We start from the raw sequence: 22797 nt of genomic DNA on the forward strand, positions 1-22797 counted from the left end.
TTTTAGGGGAAATTAAAAAAGCAAGGGGGAATCTGCATTCTTCACAAATGTCATAAATTACAAAGAAATGCTGTGGAAATTTTCCATATTAACAGAGGCTAAAGCATGACAAGTAAATATAATATCTAACCCTAACTGGACTCTATACTGGAGAGGGAGAATGCTACAAAGAACTTTATCAGATTAACTGACAAAACTGAAATGATGAATAATAAATGGGATCAATGTAAATTTATGTAGTTCATAACTATACTGTGGTTATGCAAGAAAATAACCCTAATATTCACTTAAGTATTCAGAGGTAAAGGACCATAACTAATCCTGAAATGATTAAGAAAGAAAAAATATTACAGAGATGGAGAGAGAAAAAACTGAGCAAATAATAAAACAAATAGAATAAAATGTTAAATAACAGGTGAATCTGGATATAGCGTATACAACTGTTCCTTGTATTATTGTCTTCTTGAAACTCTATAAGTTTATAATTAGTTCTAAATAAAAAGTTAAAAATTATATATGTAGTCAACTAGACCAGCACTATCCAATACAGTAGCTGCCAGCTATATGAGGCAGTTGAACAGTTGAAATATGATTAGTCCAAATTGAGATGTGCTGTTATTGCAAAAAAGAATGTAAAGTATCTAATTGCTAATTTTTATATTGATTACATTTTAAAATATTTTAGATATACCAGGTCAAAGGAAATATATTTTTAAAATTAATTTCACCTCTTTATTTTTACTTTTTTTAAATGTGGCTACTTGCAACTTTAAACTATTTATGTGACTCATCTGCATTGGACAGGGCTGAGCTAAACAAAATCTCCAAAATGAGGTATAACACTATTTTTGTAAACTTCTCTTTCAATTTCTTTCTACTCTAAAAATATCTCTCTCTCTAAAAATCACTTAGTTTTAAGCTACCTAAAGATAGAGATTGTGTCTTATTCACTGTTGTGTCCCAGTATTTAGCACATAGCAAATATCATAAATATTTGTTTACTGAAAGACAATATGCAAAAGAAGGAGTGTGGGCAGGAAGACTGTACTCATTCTCATCTCTGAGTCATTGCTTATACCGTAACTCCTTCCTAGAAGGAAACTTTTCTCTTCCTTTCCTAATCACACGCCTTCAAAAGAAAACCCATTTTCTCATGCCCATTTTCTCCAAGGAGACTTCCCACTGATGCAGGCTCATTTCTGATCTTTCCTCCTCTGTACTACTATAGCCTTCATTCGCTATATCATTTACTTTGGCACTTAATCATATAAGTTCATTGAGTGAGAAGTTATGTCTCATATTTTTTCCTATACTAGTACCTGCCTTCCACAGTAACTAGCATAGTACTAACCATACCAGTTTGAAGTGGGGGATGGGGAGAGACAAGATGTCAAGAAAAGAGAAATAGATTGGGAGTTGGAAAAATTTGTTTTCACATCAAACTGTGTTGCTTAGATAAATCACTGAATCTCTGTTTCTACTTTCTCATTTTTTTATCAGAGAGACAGACCTGTTGACCATAAAAGTCTCCTACTTCTACAATTCTATAATAATTATAACCATTTTTCTTTTGCAATATTATTGATACAGACCAGTAAAACTACATAGAATACACAAATGTTAAATTACAGTAAGTCAAGAAAGAAAAGCAACAAAGTTTATAAACTGCCTAAAGTACTAAATGCTGATCATCTTTCTGGCCATCAGCACTTTAAATTCACATTTCTCTTCAGAGGACTATTAAGCAAAATAATCAATATACACATATTGGAGGGACCTCAATTTTTTTTTCCCAGACCTTTTCAAGCCTCAGAGAGACACCCTTTAGAAAGAGGAGAAGGAGGAAGGGAATCAGACACTAAGTTTTCTAAAGTACCCTGGGACCTTATTGGTGATGTTCAAAGACTCTGAATTATAACTATACATTGTCTGTTTCTTCTTTCAAAAATTCTATTTAAAGGGCACTATTCCAAAGGAAATTACAACAGTTAAAAAAAAAGTAATCTAGAAACAATGTTAAAGAAATGCAATCTAATGTCAAAGCATTGATACTATTTCAAAGAATCTCTAAATCAGCAACTTTACTTTTAAATCTTCTATCTTAATATCTCTGCTGAGAAGTAAGGTTATCAGGGTGGGATAAAATAAAATAGTTACTACGTTATATAATTTAAAGATTTCAGCCCAACTGGCATGGCTCAACCGTTGATCATTAACCTATGTACCAAGAGGTCACTGTTTGATTCCCCATCAGGGCACATGCCTGGGTTGTGGCTCTATCCCCAGTGGGGGCATGCAAGAGACAGCCAATCAATGATTCTCTCTCATCATTGATATTTCTATCTCTCTCCTTCTCCTTTCCTCTCTGAAATAAAATAAATAAATAAATAAATAAATAAATAAGATTTCAGTTATACTTGTTAATAAATATCATCTGTGGAGTTACTAAAATATATAGTCTAGATTCTAAACTATTAATAAAATCATAAGATTTCTTTAAGACTTTTATCAAAATGCCCCTATTAAATGCTGGCCATTAACACTGTCCCATCTCTAAGGTAATAGCTGAACTTCGGCAGGCACTCAAGGACTCTCCTAACCTGGTCTGTAGCTACCTCTGGAGTCTCATCTCCCACCAATCCCTGGGCATCATTTCACTTCCTAAACTTAATTGTTCATGTTCCCCCTAATATTACCCACCCTTTTATGACTCCATGTCTTGGCATATATTGAACATTCTGCTAGATATGCCCTTCCCTCTTTTGAGCTTCGAATATGCCTTCCTTCCGGAAGTTTTTCATGACTGCCCCAACACCCTCCTACAAAGTAGCTCCCAGGGCACTCTTCACTCTTCTATTACATAGCACATTAATCACTACTTTTAAATGTCCACTTCCACAAGTAGGCTGTGAGTTCTAAATGAAGGGGCCATATCTTATTTAACTGGTTCCCAGCCCCTAGCCTATCACTGGTATTTACTGATACTCAATATAAGTACACTGGGGGGGGGGGGGGGGGAGTGTAATTAATGTGAGAAACAATTCAAACTTTCCTATAAAAGAGTATGTACATTTAACACAGTGTTTCTCAACCAGGGGCAATGTAGTCCCTAAGGGATATCTGGTAAAGTCTTGGAGGTATTTTTAGTTGTCACATAAGGGGAAGAGGATTTGGGGAGTGCTACTGGCATTTAGTGGATAGAAGCCAGGGATGCTGCTAAACATCTTACACTGTAAAGGACAGCTCCCCAAAACAAAAAATTATCCAGGCACAAATATCAATAGTGCCATGGTCAAGAAACTCAATTGTCAACTGACATTCATATGTGATAATTCCATATCACATCTCAGCAAATAACCAGAATAAATTCCAATTTTGCAGTTTCATCAGAAATGTATGCAACAGTTGATGTATATGCACCAACACTAAAAATTATCTTTATATAACTGTAACGCTTAACAACATTAAGAGTCCTGGAAAGCATCCCATATTTCTGAAAACCAAACTTTATTTTTTATATATATTTTTATTGATTTCAGAGAGGAAAAGAGAGGAAGAGAGAAATAGAAACATCAATGATGAGAGAGAATCATTGATCGGCTGTCTCCTGCACGCTCCACAATGGGGATCTAGCCCACAACCCAGGTATGTGCCCTTGGCCGGAATCGAACCTGGGACTCTTCGAACCTGGGACCCTTCAGTCCGCAGGCCAACACTCTATCCATTGAGCCAAACCGGCTAGGGCTGACAACTAAACTTTAAAAGAAACCACAGGAAAACTAATTTTTGGTTCTGGAACCATGACAAAAAAATCTGAGGCATGAGGTAATTCATTCCTCCGGGTCTGATAAAAGGAAAATCATTAAGCACTACAAGTAAATCATGCACAGATGTCTTTACTGTTAAACACAAAAACCTATGGCAAGAGCAAATGGCATACCCTTGCTATTGCCTAAATCACCAGTTTATGAAGATTTAAAAAAAAAAATCTCTGACAAAACCAATGCAAAAAAATCATCAAATGTCAATAAAGGGTGGCAGATAAGAAGTTAACTATTTCTACCCCTGACATATGACCAAGTTTCACATGCCTTGAAGATGTCACAAAAGCTATGCCAAAACAAGAATACCCCCTTTGTATATAGTGGTTGACTCCACTGTCTTTGGCACATTGGGTGAATATCACAAATTCACTAATTTCTTCTGTCTTTTGAATCAGTTATCCTACTCACACAATAACCAATATATGGGTTTAGCACCAACTACAGAAGCATTTACATTTTGTTGCAACCTATTAGTCTCAAAAAGCCATCCAAAACAAATAAAAATTGAGTACAGTAACTAAATAGATTAGGAAAATAGAGTTTATGTCATTATAGGAACTGATTGCTAAACAATACACCTACAGCTTTCCTAAGCTCTAATCTTTTTTTTCCAGTTTTTTTCCAGATTTTTAAATACAGAGAGCACTGGTAGAAAGTGAAGGGGTAAACGTATACCACTGGATCACGCTAACTGCGGATTTATTCTTGGAGAGCACAAAAAAGAGACTGGCTGGGAGAGGAAAATGCATTTTTAATTGGGGAAGAAAAAAAAAGTTTCCAACTGTGAGTAATGTCTTCTTTCTCAGCTGACTTTGCCAGTAAGTGTGGGTACCAGGATCGGGCCCACGCTAGGCCGGGTTTCGCCACACTACCCTCCAACAGGGTCCAGATGCAAACCCGAAGCCCTGCGTGACAGGTGCGCGTGGGGTAAAGGTGGGGGTCACCGTGGGCGCGGAGAGTGGGGCTCGCGCTCAGCAAGCTGCCGCGCCCTCCCGCGGGGCGACCTCCGGCCCGGCAGGCGGTCCGCAGGCAAGAACTCCACCCGCACGCCCAGTCTGGGATCCGGAGGAACGCGGTACCACACCCTCCCGCCCGCCGCCTCTCGCACTGACAGCCCCGCGCCGCAGCGGGGCGCCGGGCCTGGGCGCGCGGGGCCGCGGAGGACGGGCTCCAGGCCCCGGGCTCCGGCCTGCCGCCCGCTGCCGCCCCGGACGCCCTCCCTGCCCCCACGGCCTGACCCCGGGCGGACGACCGCGGCCTAATCGCCTCCCGGGCGGCAGGGCCTAGAGGAGGAGGGGGCCCGCGCCGCCCGCTCGGCTGCTCAGCGCGGCGGCGGCGCCACCCGCAGCCCCGGGCTCGGGACCGCCCGCTCACGTGCCGCCGGGAAGACGGTTTCCCTCTCTTACCCTCTGCAAAATCCTCCTTAACATGGTTTAAGCAGCCCGGCGCGCCGCGGTGGCTCTCCGGACCCACGCCGGGCCACTGCCTACTCGAGGGTGAGCGCGAGGAAGGAACTTAGCCAGGAGGGGACCCAGAAGGAGGTCGGGACGAGGCGGTGGCGGCGGCCCCTGGAGCGGCCCGGATTTCCCCACAGGCGGCGAGAGGGAGCGCGCGTGAGCCAGCGACGAGGCAGCCGGCGAGCGTCCGCCCGCCGCCGGGCCGCCCCCGTAAACTGACAGCTGGGCGGGTCCGCCCGACAACGCCCCGCCCTCCCGGCCTGTCCATCCGCGGGGGGCGGGGCTGGAAGGGGCCTGGCCAGGCCTCGCACCAATCGGAAGCGGTGTGGCGTGAGCGACTGCGTGACGGACAGGTGGCGGGATCCGGGCCGCCGCTCCTTCCGGAGGTCGGGAGAAACGGTGGCGTCCGAGCGCTCCCTCGGGCTCCGTCCGAGGCCGCGCCCGCGCTCCCACCACGTGCCCGCTAGGGAGGCGGGCGGGGAACCTGGGGCCCCGTGCGGGGGTCCCTGGCCGGGCCCGGAGGAGGAGGCTCCGGGATGGGTGCCCGGCTACGGCGCCGCAGGCGGTTCTGTAAGTTGTCAATGTGACCCTGGCCTGGAGGAGAACGGACTGGACTCTTATTTCTTCCGGAGGCGCCGGGGTGGAAGCAAAGGAGAGAATCGCTGTGGGACTTGGGTGCCCTTGACCGACTCCTGGCTTCTTATCCCTACTACCTTCCTGCTTCAGAAAGTAACGAATCGGGAGAAAGGGTAGGGAGAAACTGGAATTGTAGTTAGCAAAGAGAAGTTCGGGTGTTTTGGGGGGGAGTTTTTTTTGGGTTTTTTTTTTTTTTTTTGAGGGGGAAGGGGGATTATAGCAACATTATTTAATGGACTGATGTCGCTAACATGTTGCACTTTATCTTTCTGAAGCCCATGTTTAGCCCATTCTAAGAAAGTTTAAACCCTATTCTGATAACAGATATATGAAGGGAATTGGCATTAATATGTCTGCTTTATAGATTAAGAAAAAAATAATAAGGTCACAGATAACGTGTCAAAACAAGGACGTGGACTTAAGACTGGAACGATGTCATTATTTAAAGTGAAAAATCACAACTTCAGAGTCCTACCATTCTGCTAGTATTCACAATCTAAGAGGTTTGACTTTACAGGGAACTGGAGGGAATAATGTAATTTACCTAGGAAGTGGGGGGCTGAAATCTACAAAGCAATGATTGGACTGCTTATTGGAAAGTATTTATAGACTTTCGAAAAGATGCAACAAATAAACAAATATTGCTCTCAAATGAGTTAATGTAAAAGTGTTTTGTAAAGTGTAAAATATTATATGATGTAACATGTTTCTATCCCAAACGTTCTATTTTTTCTGTGTGCCTAATAGTGCAGCAAAAGAGTCATGCCTGCAACTAATATATTATTAATCACTATTGATAATAGAACACTTAAGTACTTTCAGGCAAACAGAGCAAAATGCACACTTTTCCATCTTTCCAGACACAGGTGCATTATTTTCATACAATATGGGAAATATTTGCACCGACTAAGGTGATAAAACTGTGTGATATAATAAATACATATTTGGTGTCTGCCCCAAGTTCCTGACACAGAGCTTCTAAAACCTTTGTAATTTCCTCACTGTTAGGGTGCTAGGAGCATCTTTCATTCTAATATTTGACCTTTGACCCTGGTTCCTGACACCAGAGCTCCTAAGATCCTTGAAATCCTCAGAGTGGTAATTATCTTTTTTTATGCTAATGAATGACTTCTGGCCTGGGCTCCCTAATAGCTTTAGAACTGGGGTTCATCTCCAGAAAGACCTAGGCATGATTAGAAGGTTTAAATTTTCAGCCCGGCTGGCGTGGCTCAGTGGTTGAGCATTGACCTATGAACCAGGAGGTCAGAGTTTGATTCCTGGTCAGGACTCATACCCAGGTTGCCAGCTTGATCCCCAGTGTGGGGCATGCAGGAGGCAGCCTATCAATGATTCTCTCTCATCATTGATGTTTCTATCTCCCTTCCTCTCTGAAATCATTAAAAATACATTTTTTAAAAAGAAGGTTTAAATTTTCAGACCCACCCCCTCCACTTACAGGAGGAAAGAGGGGCTGGAAGAATTCATCATCAATAGGCAATAAATTATGCCTATGTAATGGAATTTCCATTAAAAAATAATAATAATAATAAACGTAAACAATGGGGTTTGGAGAACTTCCAAGTTGGTGAACCCATCAAGGTACTGGGAGAATGATGTGCCTGGAGAAAAAAGAGAAGCTCTGAGTCCCTTGCTTCATAACTTGCCCTATGCGTCTCTCCTATTTAAGCTGTCCCTGAGTTGTATCCTTTATAATAAACTGGTAATAGTAAGTGAAGCATTTCTCTGAGTTCTTTGAGCTGTTATAAAAAATTATTGAACCTGAGGATCCTGAGGATGGTGTTGTGGGAACCCCCAAATTATAGCCAGTTGGTAAGAGAAAAGGTGACAACTTGGGACTTTTGACTGGTGTCTGAAGTGGAGGGTGTTCTTGTGGGACTGAGTGAGCCCTTAGTCCGTGGAGTCTGTGCTAACTCTGGGTAGTTAGTACCAGAATTGAACTGAATTGTAGGACACCCAGTTGGTGTCCAGAAAATTGGACAATTGCTTGGCGTGGATTAAAACCCCATACATTTGGTGTCAAAAGTATTGTAAATAGAGAAAGAAAACACTTTTTTCCATTTAAAATGATATTTGTATCTCTTTTTTATTTGTTTTTCAAAAATTAATTTTGTTTAAAGCTGCTTATAATGTCACAAGCTAAGACCATCTTTACTGGAATTCTCCTATGGAATCTTCTAATAAATAGACTCTCATCTTAGCAACTGGGTTATTAAAAAATCTGTGTGCTCCCCTGTGTTAACATAAGAAACACCCAAATCTGTAAAGAATTTTTGTAAGTTTGAGTCAAACTGTTGACAATTGCCAGGAAGCAGAATCTCAACATATTGAGATAATGCTCTGGAGAATGGTGGTTTTTCACCTTGTTTTTTTATACATTACAATCAAAAGAGGAGATGTAAGTGGATTACATGAATGCCATTACTGATAGATTAGGGAGGTGGGAGAAAGCAATGTGGGGAAATCTCTAGTATTAAATAAAAAGTAAAGTGATAGATACATACTTCTTTTACATAGGTGGGTATAGGATAGTTAACAGTCAACAATTAAGATAACAATAACAATGAGGGAATTTGTGGTCTCTGCCCTGGCACCCTGCACATTGGTTGTGCCCTGGGAGTCTGGGAAAAGAGAAGTTACAAGTTACCCTGACATTCTACAGGTATGTTACCTTTGATGCAAAAGAAATAAGTTCAGTAAAGACGAAGTTCATCTTTTTCAGGGAAGATACTGGCCTAGGACATGACTACCCACTATACTGGTAAACTGCTTTTCAAGTAAAAGGTTTTAATTTCAGACCATCCTTTGTGGTTACTTTAGTTCTCTTAGTTTGCAAGGCCGCCACACAGGCCTTCCCTGAGTTAGGTTAGCTTGCGGCCCCTTTTCATCCACACCTGCAATTTATGATAACTCCATCACTGGAATAATATGCTAGAGAACTTGATTACTGCAAAAGAAAATAAGCAGTGGGTGTAAAAATACCCTTCACTAATCTAGCAGCTTCCCACATATAACAGGTCTTTTACCCTATCTGGCCACTATATCCTATTCATTCAGCTCTCTTATACCAATATTCCATCAGTTCTTTGACCTCACCAAGACCTCCAGCCCACTGGCTCCTCTTACTTTCTTACTATCACCCATTTCCCTAGAGTCCTCATTTCCATCAAAATCTAGTTTTGTATGATCCAACTTTATAATCCATCCCCACACCTTTGTAAATTTATTTAACTTCTTCACCTCTCTCTTCCTCTGTTGTTTTCATCTAGCAAAAGCCGAACCCAACTATCCACCTACTCTGTGCTTAATATCACTAGAGACGCACATATACAACTGGGGCAATTGGGCTCATTTTTCATTACCAGTATAGCCACAGACCTCAGGGAGGAACTCAGCACAGTCCAGCAGCAGTCCAGTTACACCCTCCTCCTGTCTTCTTTCTCTAGAACACCAAAATGGCCTTCACACTTACAGTTGTTTCACTTTTACCTTGCATTTTCTTTTTTAACCCACTCCAGTCAAACCTTCTCCCTACTCCAATGAGACTGCTCATGTTAGGATCACAAATGACCTACATGTTGCCTAATCCAGTGACAACTTTATTGTTTTTTACTTTGACTCTCATTTACACTCAAAATAGTAGACCACACTCTCCTTGAATTATTTTATTCTCTTGGCTTCCTTGACAATACACTTTGTTTTTTCTCCTCAATGACCATTCCTTCTCAGGCTCATTTGATAACTTCTCTACTGTCTATCTTTTTATTTCTTAAATTTATTGGAGTGCATTGGTTAATAAAATTATATAGATTTCAAGTGTAAAATTCTATGGTATATCCTCTGTATATTGAATTGTGTGTTTGCCACCCAAAGTCAAATCTCCTTCCATTACCATATATTTGAACCCCTTCACCCTTTACTACCTCCCCCACACTCTCCTTTCCCTCTGGTAACCAACATATTGTTGTCTGTGTTTATGAGTTTTTGTTAATTGTTTGTTTATTTGTTGCTTTCAGTTTTATATCCTACACTAGAGGCCCAGTGCACAAAAATTTGTGCAATCTGGGGGTGGGGGGATGGTTCCCTCAGCCCGGCCTGTGCCCTCTCAGAGTCTGGGACCCCTCGGGGGATGACCACTTGCTGGCTTAGGCCTGCTCCCCGGGGGATTGGGCCTAAGATGGCAATCAGACATCCCTCTGGCAGCCCTGCAGCCCTTGGGGGATGTCCACTTGCAAGCGGGGAGCAGACCTAAGCTGCAGTCAGACATCCTTAGCGCTGCTGAGGAGGCAGGAGAGGCTCCCACCACCACCACTGTACTGGCAGCCATCAGCCTGGCTTGTGGCTGAGCAGAGTTCCCCCATGTGAGAGCGCACTGACCACCAGGGGGCAGATCCTGCATTGAGCGCCTGCCCCCTGGAGGTCAATGTGTGTCATAGTAACCAGTCATTCCCAGTCGTTTTGCTGTTAGGGTCAGTTTGCATATTACCCTTTTACTATATAGGATAGAGGCCTGGTGCACAGGTGAGGGCCGGCTGGTTTGCTTTGCAGGTTGTCCCGGATCAGGGTGGACGTCCTGCTTGGGTGCCTGGCCAGCCTGGGTGAGGGGCTGATGGCTGTTTTTAGGCTGCCCGCACCCCCTTTAGGGTGGGGATCCCCACTGGGTGCCTGGCCAGCCTGGATGAGGGGCTGCTGGCTGTTTTCAGGCTGGCCACACCCCTTTAGGGTGGGGGTCCCCACTGGGGTGCCTGGTCAGTCTGGGTGGAGGACTGAGGGCCGTTTTCAGGTTGGCGGGCAACTGAAGCTCCCAGCCTCTCCTTTTTATCTTTTTTTTTTAATTCTGGGATTTATTTACCTTCTATGATTGAAACATTGTTGCCGTCACTGGCACTCCCAGCTCTGAGGCCCCAGCCGGCTAAAAGCAGGTATCTGGGGTTTGTTTAGCTTCTATAATTGAAACATTATTGCTTCCGGAGCTCAGAGCCGGGCCGCTGCAGGCGGGGAACCTTGGCTTCCTCCATCACTGGAGCAAGCAAGCCTCATGTTCACTTCAGCTGTGTGGCTGCCGGCCACCATCTTTGTTGGCAGTTAATTTCCATATCACCCTGATTAGCCAATGGGAAGCATAGAGGGGGTACAGTTAATTACACTTTTTGTCTTTTATTAGATAGGACTAGAGGCCTAGTGCATGAATTCATGCACCAGTGGGGTCCTTCGGCCTGACCTGCAGGATCTGGCTGAAACTGGCTCTTCAACATCCCCTAAGGCAGTGGTCGGCTAACTGCGGCTCGCGAGCCACATGCAGCTCTTTGGCCCCTTGAGTGTGGCTCTTCCACAAAATACCGACTTCTGCGCATGGGCCACAAAGTTTCAATTGCACTGTACATCTGCGCCCGCATGTGGAATTTTGTGGAGGAGCCACACTCAAGGGGCCAAAGAGCCGCATGTGGTTCACGAGCCGCAGTTCGCCGACCACTGCCCTAATGGGGCCCAGATTGCAAAAGGACACAGGCCAGGCCAAGGGACCCCCACCGGTGCATGATCTCAGGGCCAGAGAGGGATGCAGGAGGTTGGCCAGCCAGGGAGGGACCGTGGGAGGGCTCCAGGGTGTGTCTGGCCCATTTCATTCAGTCCTGATTGGCCAGACCCCAACAACAAGCTAACCTACTGGTCGGACCGTCTGCCCCGTGGAGGTCAGTACACATCATAGTGACTGGTCAACAGGTCAACTATTGCCCCTGGTGGTCAGTGCACATCATAGCAAGTAGTTGAGCACCCTTAGCACATCATTAGCATATTACACTTTGATTGGTTGAACAGACTCCTGGACACTTAGCATATTAGGCTTTTATTATATACTAGAGGCCCAGTGAACAAAAATTTGTGCACTCGGGGGATAGGGAGGGTCCCTCAGCCCGGCCTGTGCCCTCTCGCAGTCTGGGACCCCTCAGGAGATAATGACCTGCTGGCTTAGGCCTGCTCCCGGGTGGCAGAGGGCAGGCCCAATCCCTAGGTGCAGGCCCTGGTCGGACTCAGAGCATGGCCGATTGGGGTGTTGGGGTGCCACCCCCTGTCATGCATACAGCAGGGTGGATCGGGAGGTTGCGGTGCCACCTTCAGTCACGCTCAGGGTAGGGCCGATTGGGGGGTTGGGGCACCGCCTCCTGTCACACTCAAGGCAGGGTCGATGGGGAGGTTGCGGGGCCACCCCCTGTCATGCACAGAGCAGGGCCAATCAGGGGGTTGGGGCGCTGCCCCCTGTCACGCACAGAGCAGGGCCCATCATGGGGGTTGGGGCTCCATACCCTGTCACGCACAGAGCAGGGCCTATCAGGGGGTTGAGGAGCTCCCCCCGTCACTCACAGAGTAGGGCCGATAGGGGAGTTGGGGCACCGCCCCCTGTCACACACAGAGCAGGGCAGATCAGGGGGTTGGGGCGCCGCACCCTGTCACACTCAGGGCAGGGACGATGGGGAGGTTATGGCTCTACCCTGTCACACACAGAGCAGGGCCCGTGGGGGGCGATTGGGGAGCCGCACCCTGTCCCACACAGAGCAGGGCCATTCAGGGGGTTGGGGCGCCGCCACTGTCACACTCATGGCAGGGCCAATGGGGAGGTTATGCCTCTACCCTGTCACACACAGAGCAGGGCCCGTGGGGGAGGGGGGCGGGGGTTGGGGCGCCGCACCCTGTCACACACAGAGCCGCAGGGCGATCAGGGGGTTGGGGAGCTCCCTCCTATCAGACACAGAGCAGGGCTGATCAGGGGGTTGGGGTGCCTTCCCCTGTCATGAACAGACCAGGGTGGATAGGAAGGTTGTGGCCCCGCCCCCTGTCACACACAGAGCTGCAGGGCGATCAGGGGGTTTGGGCGCTGCCCCCTATCACACTGATCCCGGTGCCGGGAGGCCTCTCAGCTCTGCTGATCCCGGTGCTGGGAGGCATATTACCCTTTTACTATATGAGATAGAGGCCTGGTGCACGGGTGGGGGGCCGGCTGGTTTGCCCTGAAGGGTGTCCTGGATCAGGGTGGGGGTCCCGTTTGGGTGCCTGGCCAGCCTGGGTGAGGGGATGATGGCTGTTTGCAGCTGGTCACACCCCCTTCAGGGTGGGGGTCCCCACTGGGGTGCCTGGCCAGTCTGGGTGAGGGGCTGAGGGCTCTTTTCAGGCTGGCGGGTGACTGAAGCTCCCAACCTCTCCTTTTTTTCTTTTTTTATTCTGGGCCAGCTTTAGCTCTGAGGCTTGGCTCCAGCTCTTAGGCCTCGGCTGCTGAAAGCAGGTATCTGGTTTGTTTGGGTTCTATAATCGAAACACTGTTTCAACTCCAGCTCTGAGATCCCGGCTGGCTGAAATCAGGTTTCTGGCGTTTTGTTTAGCTTCTATATTTGTAACAATGTTTCAAACTGCAAGCACAGAAGCCGGCAGCGGCAGGCGGGGAACGTTGGATTCCTCCATCACTGAAGCAAGCAAGCCTCATGTTCGCTTCAAGCTGCCTGGCTGCCGGCCGCCATCTTAGTTGGCAGTTAATTTGCATATCGCTCTGATTAGCCAATGGGAAGGGTAGCAGAGGTACGGCTAATTACCATGTTTCTCTTTTATTAAATAGGAAGATATAAATGAAGTCACATGGTTCTTGACTTTTTCTTTTTTTCCAGCTTTTTATTATTTCAAGAAAAATGACTTTAAATATAATAATGTTACATGCAATAAACACCAATATTTCAAGAAAAACGATCTTAAGTATAATAATGTTACATGCAATAAACATTAATATTTCAAGAACAAAAGGATTTTAAGTATAATAATATTACCATAACTATACTAATATAGTATATCACAAAAGTTGTAGGGAATATTAAAAATCTGCAAATAACAGGATTACTTCTATTATAGTCTAGTATATTTCTTTCCCCTCTGACTCTATTTTTGTTCATCAATTTATGTTGTTCATTATATTCCACACATGAGTGAGATCAAAAGATGTTTCTCTTTCTCTGACTGGGTTATTTCGCTTATCATGATGCTTTTAAAGTCTGTTTTGTCGGATATGAGTATTGCTACTCTAGCTTTTTTTTTCTTTTCCGTTTGCATGGAAATTTTTTTTCTATCCCTTCACTTTCATCCTGTGTTTGTCTTTTGTTTTGAGGTGGTCTCTTGTAGACAGCATATATTTGGGTCATGTTATTGTATCCGTTCAGCTACCCTACACCTTTTGATTGGAGCATTTAATCCATTTGCATTTAGGGTTATTATTGAGAGGTACTTATTTATAGCCATTTTAATTCTATATGGCTAGGTTTCTTGCTCTGTTTCTTCTTTTCAGCAATTCCTTACAGCAATCCCTTTAGCATTTGTTATAATGCTGGCTTGGTGGTGATGAGCTTCTTTAGCCTTTTTTTTTTTTTGTCTGGTGAGCTCTTCATTGACCGTCTATTTTGAATGATAGCCTTACTGGACATAGTAATCTTGGTCTCAGATCCTTGCTTTCCATCACCTTGAGTACTTCATGCCATTCCTTTCTGGCCTGTAGAGTTTCTGATGAGAAATCTGGTGTCAGCCTTATGGGAACTCTTTTGTAGATAACAGTTTTCTTTTCTCTTGCTGCCTTTAAGATTCTCTCTTTGTCTTTAAATTGAGCATTTTAATTATGATGTGTCTGGGCATGGGTCTGTTTGGGTTCTTCTTGTTTGGGATTCTCTGTGCCTCCTGACATTTTCCTTTACCAGGTTAGGGAAGTTCTCTACCATTATTTCTTCAAACACCTTCTCTATTCCTTTCTCCCTTTCTGCCTCTTCTGGAACACCTACTATTCTAATATTGTTACATTTCACATTGTCCCATAGCTCCCTTAAGCTATCCTCCTGTTTTTAAATCGTTTTTTTTCTTTTTGGTTTTCTAATTGAGTGATATTTTCAACTCTGTCTTCTAATTCACTGATTCGATCCTCAGCTTCCCCTAATCTGCTGTGTATTCCTTCCAATGTGTTCTTTATTTGTATTATATCATTCTTTATCTCAGACTGTTTTTTTCATAATTACTATAGCTTTTTTTATACTGTTGAGCATTTTTAACATCATTACTCTGAACTCTGTTTCAGATAAATTTCTTATCTCTGCTTCATTTATCTCTTCTTCTGGAGAATTCGCTAGTTCTTTCATTTGGGGGTTGTTTCTTTGCTTCCTTATTTTGGTTGTCTGTTTGGGTTTGTGACTATGATTTAGGTATATCCTCTATACCCCTCCTGATTCTTGACTTTTTCTGTCTGACTTATTATACTTACATGATATTCTCAAGATCATGTTCTCAGGTTGTCACAAATAGTAGTTTTTCAGCTTTTCTTATGGCTGAGTAGTATTCCATTGTGCTTATGTACTACATATTTATCCAATCATTTATTGCAGGACTCTTCAGTTGTTTCCATGTTGCAATGAACACAGAGGTGCATATATATTTGCAAATAAATGTTTTCAAAGTTTGCAGGTGGAGACCCAGAAGAGGGGTTACTGGGTCATATGGTAGCTCTATTCTTAATTGTTTTAAATATGTTTTTATTGATTTCAGAGAAAGGAAGGGAGAGGGAGAGAAACATCAATTATGAGAATCATTGATTGGCTGCCTCCTGTACACCGCCTACTAGGGATCAACCCTGCAACCTGGGCATGTGCCCTGACCAGGAATCAAACTGTGACCTCCTGGTTCATAGGTCAATTATTACCCAATGAGCCACACCAGCAGGGCTCTATTCTTAATTTTTTTAGGAACCTTCACTGATTTCTATAGTGGTTGTACCAGTATATATTCCCACCAGTGCCGGGAGCCGGTCCATCCTTGCTGTTTCAAGGGACCTGGCATATATGGCATACGGTTCTTAATATGTTTGCTCACCTTCTTGGCGCTGTGTTTTAACCAAAGTCACCTCTCCGAGAAAGGTTGAATCCCCAGGTAGGGATTTTCCCCTGAAGTTAGGGAGGGAATAAAACCCCTCAACTAAGTGCCAGGCGGGTAATTAATCCCTTTAACTACGAACAATCATGCTTAAACTACATAATCTTTTCTCCCTGGAATGGAGATAAGAAACGCCCTAACCTTTGTAATAGAGATTGATAGGATTGAATCAACTGGTATAAATACAGTTGTAACAAGACAGAAACACACAGAACTCAGAACTCAGGAGACAGAATTCAGAAGACAGAACCTACACGGAGCCTAGAGACAGAAGAACTTCGCTGGCGAGAGCATGCCAGAGGATCCTGGACCGGGACTGGCCTCGGAGCCTAGAGACAGAGCCTAGCGGGAGAACATGGCAAGGGATCCTGGACTGAACCTGACTACAGAGATTGGCAGGAGAACCTGACTGGAACCTGGACACTGAACCTGACTGGAGAGCCTAGACAGAACCTGGCTGGAGAACCTCGCTGGAAATCCGAAGCAGAACCTCTCTGGAGAACCGGGCTAGAGATCCTGGCTAGGCTGCTGATCAACTGAACCCTGTCTCCGTGTCCTTCCTTCTTCGCCGACTCCGTCCACACCTTTGGGGACCCCTGGACCCGCTGGGGTTGGACCCCGGCACACCAGCAGTGAAAGAGGATTCCTTTTTCTCCACAACACTTGTTATTACTTGTCTTATTGATACTATTTATTCTAATAGGTGTGGGTGGTATCTCACTGTAGTTTTTATTTGCATTTCTCTAATAGGAGGTGAAGTTGAGCATATTTTCAACACCCCAACAGGGGATTGAAACTACAACCTGGGTATGTGCCCTGACTGGGAATCAAACTGGCCATCTATTGGTGCATGAGACAACACTCAACCAACTAAGCCACACCTGCCAGGGCCATTTGTATGTCTTCTTGAGAGAAGGGTTTGTTCAGGTCCTCTGCCCGCTTTTTAATTAGATTATTTTGTTGTTGAGTTGTATGAGTTTTTAATATACTTTGAACACATCTGATCTTGTCTACTGAGTATCTTAAAGTCAGATTGTCCCCCACTCTGTTCTAAGACCCCTTATTTTATTTATTGCAAACAGCCTACAAGTGATCTCAACCAGGTTCCTGGCTTTATTTTTCATCTGTTTGCTTAAGATTCCCAAATCTATATCTTCAGTGCTGACCTCTTCCCACATCTCCAGACTTGCATAACAAACCATCTACTTCACATTTCTTCTTGGATGTCTAATGAGCATCTCAAACTTATATGGCTCAAACAAAGCTTTCATTTTTTTCTTTAGAATTGTTGCTCTACCAGTGTTCCTATCTCAGTTTGTACCACTATTGGGTACTTAGTTGGATGAAATAAAAAATCTTAGAGTTATCTTTGATTTCTCTTTTTATCTCATCACTCCCCCTCCTTCCAACCAATCCATCAGACAATCCTGACAGGTCTACCTCCAAAACATACCCTAAATCTGCTACTTCTTTTCATTACCACTGTAGTCCATGGCACCTTCATCCCCTGTCTAGACTACTGTAATAGTTTCCTGGGCAATCTCCCTGCTTTTACTTTGGCTTCCCTATAACCCACTCACTACACAGCATCTAAGAACAACTTTTAAATATTCAAATCAAATAATGTCACTGTCGCCCTAGCTGGTTTGGCTATGTGGATAGTGTCGGCCTGTGGACCGAAGGGTCCCAGGTTCGATTCCAGTCAAGGCCACGTACCTTGATTGCAGGCTCCTCCCCAGCTCGGGGCCCTAGTCGGGGCTCATGCAGGAGGCAACCAATCAGTGTGTTTCTCTCACATCGATACTTTTCTCTGTCTTTTCCTTTCTCTTCTACTTTCTCTAAAAATCAATGGAAAAATATCCTCAGGTGAGGATTAACACACACACACACACACACACACACACTCACACACACACACACACACACAAATATTGTCACTATCCTCTTTGATTGTAGCTGCCCATAATAATCAGAATAAAATCCAAATACCTCATGCTGTCTGGCTCATGCATCCTGTCTATCTGACCCTGCCCACTTCTCTACCTTGGACTTTTAACACTATTCCCTTGGTTTGGTATCCCGGAATTTTTATTCCTCAATTGCACAAATCTTATTCCTGCCACTGCCGGGAGCCGGTCCATCCTTGCTGTTTCAAGGGACCTGGCATATATGGCATATGGTTCTTAATATGTTTGCTCATCTTCTTGGCGCTGTGTTTTAACCAAGGTCACCTCTCCGAGAAAGGTTGAATCCCCAGGTAGGGATTTTCCCCTGAAGTTAGGGAGGGAATAAAACCCCTCAACTAAGTGCCAGGCGGGTAATTAATCCCTTTAACTACGAACAATCATGCTTAAACTACATAATCTTTTCTCCCTGGAATGGAGATAAGAAACGCCCTAACCTTTGTAATAGAGATTGATAGGATTGAATCAACTGGTATAAATACAGTTGTAACAAGACAGAAACACTCAGAACTTAGAACAGAATCAAGAAGACAGAGCCTACACGGAGCCTAGAGACAGAAGAACTTTGCTGGAGAGAGCATGCCGGAGGATCCTGGAGAGGGACTGGCCTCGGAGCCTAGAGACAGAGCCTAGCGGGAGAACATGGCAAGGGATCCTGGACTGAACCTGACTACAGAGATTGGCAAGAGAACCTGACTAGAACCTGGACACTGAACCTGACTGGAGTACCTGTACAGAACCTGGCTGGAGACCCTGACAAGCGAACCCGGCTATGATGATCAACTGAACGCTATCTCTGTATCGTTCCTTCCTCGCCGACTCCGTCTACGCCTTTGGGAACCCCTGGACCTGCTGGGGTTGGACCCCGGCATCTGGCGCCAGAACAGGGACCCCTAGGTAAGCGCCCCACACTCGGGACGGATCGGACTCCACCATAGGAAGAGGGTGGATAGTCTTCGCCGACTCCGTCCACACCTTTGGGAACCCCTGGAACAGGATTCCCTTAGGTAAGCCGCCCCATTGAGAACCTCCGCACTCGGGACGGATAGGACTCCACCGTAGGAAGAGGGTGGATAGTCTTCGCCGACTCCGTCCACACCTTTGGGAACCCCTGGAACAGGATTCCCCTAGGTAAGCCCCCCTCCCCCATTGAGAACCCTCACACTCGGGACGGATCAGACTCCACCGTAGGAAGAGGGTGGATAGTCTTCGCCGACTCCGTCCACACCTTTGGGAACCCCTGGAACAGGATTCCCTTAGGTAAGCCCCCCCCCCCATTGAGAACCCCACACTCGGGACGGATAGGACTCCACCAGGGTGCTACAGACCCCCCTATAGAGGATAAGTAGGGTAAGAAGGTGGATAGTACAGAACTTAGATTGAGAAGATGTGCCATACTGAGTCCAAAGAAAGAAGACTCTGTATTGATCCTTAGATTGAGAAGATGTGCCATACTGAGTCCAAAGAAAGAAGACTCTGTATTGATCTTTAGATTAAGAAGATGTGCCATACTGAGTCTAAAGAAAAAAGACTCTGTATTGATCTTTAGATTAAGAAGATGTGCCATACTGAGTCTAAAGAAAAAAGACTCTGTATTGATCTTTTAACATATATGCTTGCTAGCAGAGGAATTAAGGTTACCCCCAGTCAGATGGAACATTTTATACAAGAAATACGTCCATGCTTTTCTGAGGAAGGAAAGGTGCCGGAAAGGTAAATGTAGAGGCATGGGAGAAGGTAGGCCCAAGGAGCCTTATCCTTAACCCCACTGCAGCCTTTCCACCCCGGGAAAGTGCAGGATTGGCAAGCTCTCCCTGGGGTGATAGATCAGGACTCAGGTAATAGCAGAAAGCGCCAATCCTACTCTTAAAATGGATACAAGAGAGCGTTTCAGGTTTTTCTTTTTAATGCTTGCTTTTAAAAAATAAAAAAGGGGGAATTTGCCGGGAGCCGGTCCATCCTTGCTGTTTCAAGGGACCTGGCATATATGGCATATGGTTCTTAATATGTTTGCTCATCTTCTTGGCGCTGTGTTTTAACCAAGGTCACCTCTCCGAGAAAGGTTGAATCCCCAGGTAGGGATTTTCCCCTGAAGTTAGGGAGGGAATAAAACCCCTCAACTAAGTGCCAGGCGGGTAATTAATCCCTTTAACTACGAACAATCATGCTTAAACTACATAATCTTTTCTCCCTGGAATGGAGATAAGAAACGCCCTAACCTTTGTAATAGAGATTGATAGGATTGAATCAACTGGTATAAATACAGTTGTAACAAGACAGAAACACTCAGAACTTAGAACAGAATCAAGAAGACAGAGCCTACACGGAGCCTAGAGACAGAAGAACTTTGCTGGAGAGAGCATGCCGGAGGATCCTGGAGAGGGACTGGCCTCGGAGCCTAGAGACAGAGCCTAGCGGGAGAACATGGCAAGGGATCCTGGACTGAACCTGACTACAGAGATTGGCAGGAGAACCTGACTGGAACCTGGACACTGAACCTGACTGGAGAGCCTGGACAGAACCTGGCTGGAGAACCTAGCGAGGGAACATGGCTACAGAACCTCGCTGGAAATCCGAAGCAGAGCCTCTCTGGAGATCGAGACCAGAACTTGGCTGGAGATCCTGGCTAGGCTGCTGATCAACTGAACGCTGTCTCCGTGTCATTCCTTCTTCGCCGACTCCGTCCACACCTTTGGGGACCCCTGGACCTGCTGGGGCTGGACCCCGGCATGCCACTGCACAAACTGGTTCCTATTTAGGAAATTTTTTTCCCTTAAGAGCTTGTGGTTAATTTTATGACATTTATACTACACCTAAAAGTCACCTCCTCAGAGATATCTTCAAAGATCACCTCTTCTAAAGTGGCCTCCAATCGCAAAATAAACAAAATAGAAACAGACTCATAGATACAGAGATCAGTCTGATATTTACCAGAGGGGAATGGGTTGTGGACTTGGTCAAAATGATGAAGGGATTTAGAAATAAAAATTCGTAATAACAAAATAGTCATGAGGGTATAAAGTATACAATAGGGAATATAGTCAATAATATTGTAGTAACTGTGTACAATGCCAGGTAGATACTTGAAATATTGGAGGGAACACTTTGTAAAGTATGAATAATTAACCACTATGCTGTACACCTGAAACTAATACAAAACAATATTGAATGTAAGCTATAATTGAAAAATCCTATATAATAAAAAGCTAATATGCAAATTGACCAAATGGCAGAATGACTGGTCACTATGATGCACACTGACCACCAGGAGGCAGACGCTCAACCCAGGAGCTGCCCCCTGGTAGTCAGTGTGCTCCCACAGGCAGAGCACCGCTCAGCCAGAAGCTGGACTCACGGCTGGCAAGTGCAGCAGTGGTGGAGGGATCCTCTCCTGTCTCTGCAGCAGCACTAAAGATGTCCGACTGCCAGCTTAGGCATGCTCCCTGAACTGTGAGAGGGTGCAGGCCAGAATGAGGGCCCCCCCACAAGTGCATGAATTCCATGCACTGGGCCTCTAGTAAAAAAGTAAAGAAATGTAAAGTGTCCTCAATCTATCACATTACCCATTTTTATTTTCTGCATAGCAGAGCAAATTACTTCTCTGACTTCTGACTTTTTTTGTCTAATTATGTCTTCCCAACAAGAAGGTAAATTCCCTGCATATAAGGACCTTGTCTCTTGTTCACTGCTATATTCCCAATATTTAAAACAGTGCTCAAACCAGAGTTAGCAGTAAATGTTTGTTGAGGAATGAATAAAGGAAAAAGGAATGGAGGTGCTATGGTTTGAATGTTTGTGTCCATTTAAATTTCATATATTGAAACCCTAACTCCAAAAGGTGCTACTATTAGTATGTGGGACCTTTGGGAGGTGATTAGGTCATGAGGGCTGGGCCTTCATGAATGGGAGTAGTGTCTTTATACTAGTGAAAGGGAATGGAGAGCACTCTCTAGTCACTTCCTCAATGTGAGAATATGAGAAGTCTGCGACTATACTGGCACTCTGAGCTTCAGCCTCCAGGTCGGTGAGCAATAAAGTCCTGCCACCTACTCTATGGAATTGTGTTATTGCCACCCAAACTGACTAAAACAGATATATAATTATTTCAATAAGAGTTGCTTTACAGTGTTCCTCAAACTAATATCTTCCTACTTGTGAAGATATAGTCCAAATCTAACAATTTTGAGAGCAATCCAACAGGCTTTTCATCTGGTTTGATATTCTTTCTTTTGATATATATGTATGTTTCTTAACTCTTCAAATTTTTTCAATATTTATAGGAAACATCCTATTCCCAACCTTATATAAATCATAACATTTTTCCTCTTGTTAATTTCTTGTGTGGCAACCAAATAATTCATTTGCAATTAGAAGCAAATCCATGAAAAATAACAACACAACAAGCAAAGTACAGATAATAGGTCTGTATAAGTAAGGCAAAAATAGCTTAGGGACTCTAAGGAATTCACACAGGACTACTAACCAGCTATTTAACATCAAGTAGATCTTTTTTTTTTTTTTAACCTAACTGAATTATTTATTTACTTTTAACCAACTACTCAAACCCTAGTATTAGTTTGTGCTTTTCCCCCCAGCTCTTGAGGATAGGAAAAAGAAGAAGCAAAGGGGGAAGACTTCAAAGAAATGGGGAGATACAGGAATTCTCCAGAAATCCTTACTAGTTTTTTTCATATTCTAGTTGACTTAATCAACCTCAAGAAAAGTATCAGGTGTCCATTGAATTTCTTTGGAGTCAGCTTTAGGGAAAATCCGAAATAATAGTTATGTTTTAAGATATATTAAAAACAATGCTTTTAACATATATATATATGATAGGCCATGGCCAAGACTATTGCATTTAAACCACAAGTTGGTGGAGTACAAAATAGACTATGGAATCATGTAGAGATGGCACAAAAATTTCCATCTATAATAATAAAAGCATAATATGCTAAT

General features: G+C 44.3%; 1 protein-coding gene across 2 annotated transcripts in view; it reads right to left on the bottom strand.

The window, feature by feature from the left end:
* The window catches only part of EEA1 (early endosome antigen 1), a 172804-nt gene extending 167334 nt beyond the window's left edge, over positions 1-5470 (bottom strand). For both annotated transcript variants that reach the window (XM_059683773.1, XM_059683772.1), the window contains exon 1: positions 5231-5470. In XM_059683773.1, coding sequence (XP_059539756.1) covers positions 5231-5254 — 24 coding nt within the window. In that variant the 5' untranslated portion in view covers positions 5255-5470. The remainder of the gene's footprint in view (positions 1-5230) is intronic.
* Between the last annotated feature and the right edge of the window lie 17327 nt (positions 5471-22797).

This window comes from Myotis daubentonii, chromosome 2 (assembly GCF_963259705.1).
Source record: "Myotis daubentonii chromosome 2, mMyoDau2.1, whole genome shotgun sequence".
Lineage (NCBI taxonomy): Eukaryota > Metazoa > Chordata > Mammalia > Chiroptera > Vespertilionidae > Myotis > Myotis daubentonii.